This window comes from Eimeria necatrix, genomic scaffold (assembly GCF_000499385.1).
Source record: "Eimeria necatrix Houghton genomic scaffold, Enh_scaff34, whole genome shotgun sequence".
Lineage (NCBI taxonomy): Eukaryota > Apicomplexa > Conoidasida > Eucoccidiorida > Eimeriidae > Eimeria > Eimeria necatrix.
Genome location: NW_013655336.1, coordinates 53,878 through 64,286, shown reverse-complemented (window position 1 = coordinate 64,286; position 10,409 = coordinate 53,878). Strand labels below are relative to the sequence as shown.

The 10,409-nt window shown below is 51.3% G+C and overlaps 1 protein-coding gene across 1 annotated transcript; it reads left to right on the top strand.

Moving 5' to 3' along the window:
• Positions 1 to 1,604: 1,604 nt before the first annotated feature.
• Positions 1,605 to 9,820, top strand: ENH_00046080 (sec23/Sec24 helical domain-containing protein, putative; the record flags this gene model as incomplete). Its single annotated transcript, XM_013585472.1, has 17 exons — positions 1,605 to 3,117; positions 3,391 to 3,527; positions 3,764 to 4,963; positions 5,210 to 5,296; positions 5,610 to 5,685; positions 5,814 to 5,881; positions 6,214 to 6,380; positions 6,511 to 6,598; positions 6,971 to 7,098; positions 7,260 to 7,413; positions 7,568 to 7,690; positions 7,918 to 8,007; positions 8,252 to 8,419; positions 8,587 to 8,745; positions 9,018 to 9,096; positions 9,295 to 9,376; positions 9,697 to 9,820. The coding sequence occupies 17 exons, from the start codon at positions 1,605 to 1,607 to the stop codon at positions 9,818 to 9,820; spliced, it is 4,443 nt and encodes a 1,480-aa protein (XP_013440926.1).
• Positions 9,821 to 10,409: the final 589 nt, after the last annotated feature.

The following is a 10,409-nucleotide window of genomic DNA, read 5'->3' as shown; positions in this document are numbered from 1 at the left end:
CATCCATGTGAAATGTTTATACTTCTCCCAATGCTGCCTTCATCATTCGGAGAGGTATAACCGGCTGGCATTGATGCCCAGAGGAGCGGCGCAGCCCCTGCTCCCTATGTTGAAGTCATCTCGCTACGGTTTTTGCTTGTCCCTCTTTTGTACCGTTCTAGGGTACCCTTAGCTTCAGCGCTAGCTGCGTTTACCTGTACCAGTTAACTAATTCTCTGCAAGTACTACCGTGCCAACTGTTGCAGTGTATACAGACATGTAGCGTTGCCTACCTTCGGCCTTGCGTCACATCTAAAGTAACAGGGTTTTTGAAACTATTCTGTACTACTGAAGACCCTCGGGCAACAGCGCTCGTCTAGAGGGGACATATTAGGTGAGACCGGAAACAAGCGTCCAGCGTCTCTCACTGTATATGCTACACTACGTAACCCTAAAGCAATCAAGCCACAGTATGACAAAAAAAGATCGGATATCTCCCGGAAATAGTATATAGAAACACGACGATATCAACTGAAGCCTCAGAATCCCCTCAACAAGGCGCCGCTTCCAAAGTCGAATCCGACACCTATGAGAACCCCTACAGGATGCATTACCAATGCTGCTTTAGAGGATGACAACAATGCAAACGATGGCGTCCAAAAATTAGTCCGTCATAATCGCTGCTATTTAATCAACTACTTCGCACGCTAGGGCTACAAGGGGACCCCTGCCTGTCTCTTGAATACAGTCACGCAGTCATCCATGCATGCCCCCGCTTGTCTGCCGAGACTGCTGCAAGGAGTCCCCTGCCGCAGGATGTCTTGTGGGGCGTTGAAATATCATTTTAGTCAAGGTGATTAGAGGATATAAACAGAAACCGACTGGGTGGTCAAGGAGCTGCTTGCTTGGCATGCGGCTGCAGTTGCGACAGAGGAGCGGTAGCACCAGCGGCTGGTATTGCAGCTGTTGCTGCCCCCTTAGTAACATTTGCCTTCTGGGCAGTAGAGCTTGCCTTTGGTGGCACATAAACTTCCATGCCGTTTCTTCTTGGGTTGTAAATAGGTTGCTCTAGAGCTTGATGGCTGAGGGGCCCCTCGCAGAGCTTTGTGGTGTCCAGGGACTACAACATCAAGGACCCAACAGCCCCAGATTTTCTAGGCAGCTTCACTGTGCCGACGGCGCCTTGTTCTCCTTGCAGGACAGCACCGATTCTTGTTCTCTCATTGGAAAGTGTCCGGGACCCGTGCTGCTCCCGCCTCCCCTACTGCTGCGCGCTGCTGCCGCTCTTTTCACCGCAAGCAGCAGGCACCCTCCTACTGCTGCTTCTGTTGGTCGCGAGCAGAAGCACCGCACTAGAACTTTTGTACCAGCGTCTGCCGACTTGGCAGAGGCAGCGTGGTAGAGGCTACTCTTAGCCGCTAGGGCTTCAGTAGTCTGCCGCAACTTAACGTCAGCCAGGCCCCGCCCTGGCAGCATCGGGGCCACCCTGGCATCATCTGGGATACCAGTCAGATGTGTGCAGCTGCTTGGCAGGCTTTTCAGGGCCTCCGGGCATCCACCGAAACAGCGGCTCGTGACACTGCAGCAGCAGAATTGGCCGCAACAGAAAACGGCGGAGAAACAAGATGAACTCGGATAGCAACGACCCGCCAAATCCCCCTCTTGAGCAGCGCCATCCGCAGGAGCAATACCAACACCGCAGCGGCCCACGTTCCCTTGCTACTGATAATGCTCAGGAAGACCCACGGCGCCAGCCACAGCACTGGCAAGAGACAAGGCAACAGATGCAGTATCCGCCTTACCCCACTGCCAGCATCCCGTACCAGCAGCAAGATATGCACCTACAGCCTGGAGCGATACATCACCAGCCTCAGTTGCAGCCAATGCAGTGGCAGCAGCAGGAGGCGCAGCAGCCACTGCGGTGGCAGCAGCACGTGCCACAAACACGTCAGCAGCAGCAGGCGCAGCAGCGGCCTCAGCTGCCAACTCAGCAGCAGCAGATACAGCAACCTCTGCAGCAGCCAGTGCAGCAGCCACAGCGGCCTTTGCAACAGGTTGGACCACAGCAGCAGGTGCTATACCAGCCGCAAGGACACCTAACATCTCAGCCCCAGCCACTTTCGCAGCAGCAAAAGCAACCGGAGCTGCAACGACATATCCAGCCCCAGAAGCAGCAACAGTCATCGTTGGGGCAGGGTGGTAGGAGCGAGATGCAGTATTCAATGCCACAACAAAACGCGCCGAGAAGTGCGTCCAGTGCATTGGGTCACCCGGCCGAAATCTCCGCATCACGATTGAATGGCTATCCTGCTGCTTCTACTGCTGCACCCACTAATGCCAACTATCAGGCCAGCGCATGGAGACTTCCCCAAAGCACAGGGCAGCACATGAGCTCCAGCTTTGTTGCAGGGGCTACTGCAACAAGTGGAAGACCCTTTTTGCAGCAACCGGTGGCACCGCAGCAGCACCAGCCGGAACAGCAGCTGGGGCAACCGCAGCAGCCTGTTCAGCAGCGGCCTTCCTTTTATGCGTCTCAGGAACCCCCGTCAGAGACGATGCAGCAACCTTCGGCGCTTTGCGAGCCAGTGCAGTACACACAAGAACAATGTGCATTCCCAACTGAGCCGCAACAGTCGCACGTGCAGCAACGGTACCAACACCAAGAAGAGGCGTTGTCACAGCGCCAGTCAATGCCACAGCAGAAGCTGCTGCAGTCGCAGCAGTACTTACAGCCGCAGCAACAGCAGCAAATAGTGGCGGAGCCAGCTGCTCCCCAGCAGCCGGAGCCGCTTCCCGGGTCTGCTCGCCCGTTTCCCTCACAGATATCCGAAAACGCAGCGCAGCAGCAATACGACGGGTCACACGGGAGTAGGCCTCAACCCCCACAACTGGAGAGGCGTTTGCCCTCTCTTATGGGGGTGGGCTTGGGATCGTTTCCCTCAAGTGCGGAGTCCAATGGGGTAAAGAACTCTCCGGAGAAAGTTGAAAACACTCAGAATCCACAGCCACAACAGCAGCAGCTGCAGCAACAGCAGCAGCAGGATACGTTTCCAGAAGACATGCCGCCACTGCAACCACTTGCACGCCCCATCAACAACAGAATAGACCCAGCCCACATACCTCGCCCAGAATGGAATGGTGCATCACACAGTATCCGTGCACAAATTGTTGCTGCTGCTCCTCTTGCTGCTTTTCTTGCTGTCTTTTCGTTCATGTGCCACTCGAGCTCTTAGAGCAGATGAGGCAGTTCTCTCTTCAAATGGCTTACAGGTCACGCCTGCTGCTCTCATCCCTCAGTCTTGTTTGCTCGTAGTTCCGGCCTGTCGGCTTGCTGCATTAGAGTTGTTTGTTATTCTTCAAATGACATGGGAAACTCCTTTCTCGTGTTCTGATGAGTGTGCGTGCTTCCAGAACAAATAACAAATGTCTGCGGCAAGCGAATAGAGACAGACAAGTCAGGAGCGTCTCCTCCTTCTCCAGCCGGGTTCTATACAGCCGTCGACAAGGGCTGCTGCAGTTGCAGATTCATGCGCTCTACCATCAACCAGGTATGAAGAAGGCTGGTGTTTGTGTTTGTGTTGCTGGTGGCGGTGCTGCTGATGATGCTGCTGGATTTCGATTTCTTCTCTCCGTGCACTATGTGGGTGTGTTATTAGTGGCTTCCTTTCTATGCGGTCGCTGGAGCTGCTGAAAACTGTGGGGTGCCGACTGAAACACAAAGAGCAGCCCTGTGCCCTGGGTTACGTTGTTGGCTCCACAGCTGCTTCCGTCGTTGCCTCTGCAGGTTCCGGCATTTAGCCACAGCTTAGAGCTTTCCCGGTTGCCATTTGCCCTTGTCGTAACTCCTTTTGCTGCACAGCCTCCCACTGAAGAGGCAGTGCCGTTGGTAGATTTGAGGATTAGCAGATGCCAAGCGGAGCCTTCATACTATGGCCAAGGAGTAGTAGCAGCTCCAGCAGAGCAAGATAGAGCTGGCTTGCAGGCACAAACAGATTTTTTTGGGGGCTACTTTGAGGTAGAAGACTCAGAATCGGACGAGGACATCAACAAAGGAGGCAGGAGCAGCAGGAACAGCACTGCTGCGGCATCTAGTGAGAACCGAAGCAGCAGCAGCGCAAGAAGGGGAGCAAACAACGAAGGGATAGTTCGCTGCAGTAATTGCATGGCGTACATAAGCCCTTTTATGTCTTGGGCAAGCAACAGCACTCACTGCGTCTGCAATCTCTGTGGTTCCTCTTTCGAGCTACCCCCGTTTTACCTAACTTTGCTCGACCAGTACCGCAGTGGTTTGCGCGGGGGTGGTAGCTTGGGGGGCACAGCAGTTGAGGCGGACAGGTACTCAAAATATCGCAGAGTAGAGCTGTGGAAGGGCTCCGTCGATTTTGTTGCCCCCAAGGCATTTGCCGTTGCCTCCAAACTTGCTCAGCTGCAGCGCGCAAGGAAAGCACAGCTGCTGAAGCTGGTGCACATAGAAAGTGAAGCCACAAGGCAGCAGCAGCTTCGACAACAGCAGCAGAACCTAACAGAACAGCATGGACTACAACAGCAATTCAACGAACTGGGCCAGCACCAGCAAGTGCAGCGTAGCAGCTACGGCAGCGCGCAGGCTGCATCGTCACTCAAAGAGGGTTCTGAGAGCCCGTCCTTTGACGTCGCCTCCAGATGCAGCAACAACAGCAGCAGCATGCGTCCATGTATAGTTTTCGTTGTTGATGCAACAGCGCCAAGTTTTTCTTCGGGCCTTTCTCAAGCAGTTGCAGCGGGTCTGGGACAAGTGTTGCAGGATGTATACCTACAAGTGGATTTGTGTCTGATTCTTGTAACGGATAGACTATATTTCATTCCCAACTACGCGCAAGCCCTGTCGCCGACGCAGCAAGAGCAGCAGCAGGAACTGCAGCTGCTGATCGTGGACGATGTGTTGGACCCCTTCCTGCCGATCCCTGTAGAGCATTGTTTCTTCCGACCTCAAGATAGAGATAGAGTATGGGACACCCAGTTCTCCGCTTATTGCTGCACTCCCCTAGACGGGATATTAGATAGCGAGTTAAATAGAAGAAGCAGGAGAGCTTTGCTGGGGAGCTTTCTGCCTAAACTGTTTTCCAAGCTAGATGCAGATGAGCATCCGCATATTCGCATCTCGAGCACCTTTAATTTTTGTAGAGTTAATAGCTGGAATAGTACACTTTCCGTCACGATAATGCGGGGTGGTGTGTGTCGGGTTTTGCAGCTGCTGTGGGCAGTCTCGCAGCTCCCTCTGGCAATCAACAACTGCCTAAATATCTCTCAAACCTCAGCAGCAAATGCCGCGTTAAAGGTGATCTAATATAATGTGCTAGCAGCATATAGTGTGGCAACGGATTCCCTTGTTTTTGGAGGCGTGCTGCAGGTTTCGGTGTTTTAGAGTGGCAGCGGCAGCAGTTCATATCGCTGCTGGTATAGAATTAGTGCACTGTTAGGTGCAGCTATGTGTACCCGCTGATGTACAACAGCCGCACTTGTTCCCGGCATCGTGCCTCCGCGCTGGGTTGGACCGCTTCTTTTCTTGCGGTTTCTTCGATGTCGTCAGTAAGACCTAAGACATCCTCTGTATGAGTATGCAGCACTGTGTCCCTGTGTGCTCTTTTCAGGTGGCGGTCGATTTAATAGCTGAGAGGTCTGCCGGGGGAATGGTGGAGATGTTTTACTGCACGTTGCCAGACATTGGTGAGGCCCGTTGCTGGTTGCTGGTATTCGTTCAGTGGCTTCTAATATTTAGGGCATCAGATTTGCAGCTCGTGAGCTGGCAGTCCGGACTCGCTCCTTTCGTTTGCTAGTGTGTGCACACCTCACAGGGGTCGGTGGGCTGAAGCATTCTACTGGAGCATCAAACGGGCCAGCGAAAGCCACCGAAATTCACCAAGTGTGTTTTTATAGGGGCATTCAAGCGGGCGAAGAAAGAGGACAACGATAATTTGAAACGAAAAGATAACTGCAGAGCTGTGGAAAAGAGACACGTAGATAGACGTAGATAGACGCACAGAGGCTCAGAAGGAAAAACACGTAGACTACGCAAGAAGGCTTGTCAGTGTCCTTCAGCATTATTTTGCGACAGGTGCACGCTAGTATTCTTTGCTGGAAGTAAAGGAGGAGAAAGTGGAATGAGAGGGTTAACAGTCAGACGTAATAGTGTGGATGGGAGCAGCTAAGGGTTAATCCACTGAGAGTAGGCATCTGCATTTTGCTCTGTCGCAGCAAGATTTTTACAATTCCATCATCACAAGATGTTTCTCAGCATGCGCATGCATTGACGTTTTCGCATGCCCACCGCCCAATCTAGCGCTAGAGCTCCAGTCTCTCGGCTTTCCTGCACAGCAGACCGGTGGCGACATTCATTTTGTGCCTGAATTCTGCGCCTCAAGGTGACACTAACTGGCAGCCGCTCACACTGAAAGTCGGATAAAATAGTAAAGATGCTCACGGCGTGCGTTTGGCGTTTGTTGTGGGGGATTTTAGAGTATTCTGTTTGGTCTATTCCTATGTTTTTTGCAGAGACAAGGAATGGGTGGCCGCGGAGATTAAGCGTCTCTTCACCTCTTGCTTTTATTTTGACATTGAATTTAAGTTGCGTCTTTCCAAGGTCTGTTTCACTTGTGGTTGATGCCGCGTCCTACACACGCCCTATATGCAAGCAAGCGTGCTACATAATGTTAAGAGTTCTTTATGCTCTCTCCTTTTATCGAAGTCAAACTGTATGTGGCAGTGGCAGCAGGCGTTGCCCGCGCATTTGTTGCATACGAAAACGCAAACACCCGACTGGAGAACTGCTACTGTTGCACCTGCTATTATTGCGGCAAAAGATTTACTAGGGTTAGAGAGCAGGGTTATTGCTGCAGAGCCCCTTAGGCCCTGCTGCTAATTGGGTGCAAGCCCCGCCCTTGAACGCTCATGCTGGAAGTGCAGTGATAGGGAGTCGCCTGTGCTATTTTCGATGCTCCTGATTGCGTTGCAGGGCTTGGCCGTAGAGAAGATCTTGGTTTCATTTTCTGGAGCCAGGTCACTCGTGGACCAGGGCACTTTCCGGCTGCCTCGCCTGAGTGCTCAGTCGAGCCTACTTTTTCAGCTTAAGCACACCGAACAGTGTGTCTTCAACATTCAGGGGTGGTTTCCTGGTAGATATTAGAACTGTGAAGTGCTTTTTGGGTGGAAGGGTAGGAGGAATCTCGATGTAGAGCTTATCTTGTAGGGTTTGTTTTCAAACCTAGACTGCATGGCATGATTTTGTAGTGTGTGTGAGGCAGGCTGGAGACGCAGAAAAACGTGTATGCTCAAAGTGTTTGCGCGTACACTCCCATGCATCCCTCTAGAAAAGTACCTAATCGGCGTCTGCTGAGGGTTCACTCACTATCGCTGCCGACAACATTTTCTCTTGCTTCTCTATTCCGTTATGCAGAGGTGAGGGCCTTGCATTTGACACTGCTTATCAAAGCACTGCAGTAGAGCTCTGCCAATGTGTCGCATTACTTTCCGAGGGCGTCTCTGCTTCGTTTGTTTGCCACAGTATCTGTACATATCTTCATTCGTGTGTGTAAAATTCTGCCCATATCAGGTAGATGCCACAGCGTTCCTTATGGCAAGGACGTCGGCCATAATGGAACTTCATCAGGAGCCCAACTGGAGAGAGAAAGCTATAAAAAACCTTGTGGAGATACTCAGCGCCTACCGCATAAACGTAAGACACCTCTAAATAGCCTATATATGGCCTGTTGCCTCTGCTTCGCTGTCTCAAAAGCATGTTCAGTTGTTCCGTTGAGGAATTCCGCGGTATTGCAGATGCTTGGGCTACGGGGAGCTCTTGAGCGGCTTGTTTACAAAGTTGTATCTTCATTTAAAATTAGCTTGGGCACTGAAGACGTCTTCAATTCCACTTTTGTCGCCTTACCCTTTTTGTGGACGCAGTGCGCCAGCGCTTCCTCTGAGGGTCAACTTATCTTGCCTGATTCTCTCAAGCTTCTCCCAGTGTACTTGCAGGCGTTATTTAAGCACGCTGTAAGGCAGCCTCAAAACTTTCTCCCTGCGTAGTCGTTTTCCATTTTGTCGATCTTAAACTAGTAACTTAAGGGAAACTCTGCTTTGGCTGACCGATTAGTAGTTGCTCTCACAATAGGGGTGGCGCATGCTGGCATGTTTGCACAAATATTGCAAACCTGGTCATAGCCACAGCAGCTATCCCCCTATATGTTAAGTACGAGAGTAATTGACTGCAAAAGCTGCGCATTGCATTTACCCGCAGGCTTTCCGCCAGTCGACAGTGGACCCTCAGGTCCGTCTGTTCCAGTTGCTGCAGTTCCTGCGGATGTCGATTTCGGAGTTCTCCACCCACCTCTATCCACGGCTGTGTCTTCTACACAAGTCTTACGTACAGCCGCCTACAGCCAAAGAGCGCAAAGCTCTTGAACGGGTAAATTAAGTGCCGTGAACCACTTTTCTATCCCAGCAGCTGAGGTGGAGCTCTGAGTAGCGTGTTCATTCGCGTGTGTACTCCGTAAATACACTCTCTGGGCATTCCGGTAGCGTAGCGACGAAGTTGGCCCCTTGCTTGCAGTAACCTATGCGTCTTCTGTGCAGCTGGGGGACTATTCGGGTGTCGGCGACTTCGTCTGGATGCCCCTTTCGTTACCGGCTAGCGGAACGAACATTTTGAGTGACGGGGTATATTTATGTGAAGCTGGGTCATATATGTTGCTGTACATAGGCCAACATGTACGGCGAGAATATATAATTGACGTAAGTACAATTATGTGATTCTATAACATTAGTAAGCAGGGAGAAACGCCTGGCTTAATGTGTTTTTGCCGGAAATATGAAATTTCCTATTGCACAACTGTAGGAGTAACTGCACGCAATCACGGAAACGTGATGCCTTTCGTAAAGGTACATTCTACATAAAAGCACGGTTGCACAAGAGTGTGCAGCTGAAGTGTAGATAGACAGGCGCCTATAAATGCACTTTGTTAGATTTGAGCAGCTTTTTCCCCTTTTGCTCTCCATGTGTGCAGCTCTTCGGCTTTGACGCGAAGTTGGACGAGCGCTCAACGGCGGAACTACGTCTGCAGAATGTCGAAGGAACTGCTGGGGGTGCGATGCCCATCTCTCCTGCATTGTCATGAATCCGTGAATATTGGCATTTATGTGAATGGCTTCTCCTCATATGCCATTTGCTTCTATCTGCATACTTTTGCGCAGAACGTGATGGACTAGTAAATTGGGGGTACGCTAGCATGCATTCTTCTCCGTAGAGCGCTAGTTGTTCAGTGCTCTTTCTGATCTCTGCAGCAAAAGTTCTTCGCGTCATTGAACAAATTCGTTTCGAGAAGTTTGATGCGCCTTTTATCCCCCTGCGCATTGTCGCACCAAGGTGAGGGTGAGATAGTTTACCCAAACAAAAGGCCAGTTCGCTCAACGTCTTAACTGATCGGTTTGCGTGATTGTATTTAAGTGCTGTAAATGCGTCACTAAAGTTGCTTGAACCTCTGGCAGACATTACGCGGTGGGGCATATATGTAGCGTTGCAGAATAATTTCCCACCATATTACGATACATTTTATCGATATTGGGCGTTTGGTTCTGAAGCTTGGGAGGAACGCCAAGGGGGACGATTTGTAACCTCATCATTTTCTTTGAAGCAATTTGGGCACACAGGAATGGCTGCTTGTGGCTATGTGCTTTGAGCCACAGGTCTTCAGACGAAACTCGTCTGTTGACGCACCTGATTGAAGACCCGTTGAGCGGAGATGGGAGCTACGTAGATTTCTTGTGCGACCTCCACAAGCGAGTGCATGCGAGGATGGAGGACAGCTGACGTGCCAGCGCGCTGCATTTAAGCTGGTTGTGGATGATAAGAATATGCTTGTGAATATATGTTACTCCGTACAGAAGGCGTCTGTACGTGTGCACACGTGCTCGTGTACCAAAATAGTGAGGCACTTTTACAGGTCGCGGTACAGGGCGATCTACTCTTGCCAGGCCGTGCCCAATACTTGCGCTTAGGTTTCATCTTTGTAGGTAGACCTTTAATTTATCCTCGCGTCTTTTTGGGCCTAGCTGGCTCTTGCGAATAGCTGTCGGGCTTTTCTGCAGCTGGTGCACCTGCACTTTCAGTTGCCTAGCTCCTCTCTAACTCGCCGCTGGCAGGACAAAGTAGCTCTAAATTAGAGAAACAACGCTGCTTTGGGTCCGCGGCTTTTCTTGCGACCGTGTTCCGTAGGTAAGACGGATGCTTAATGCTTACGATGCCTTGTTTCTCACAAAATTTGGTGCCGGCCTTCACGGTGCATGACGATAGCGCATGGCCGTGAAGTCTGATGTGAGACTCACATAAACCAGGAGTCAACGCATTCGTTTTGGCATGCTGCGGAGCTGCAGCCCTCTGCTCTACAAGCGTCGTGGCG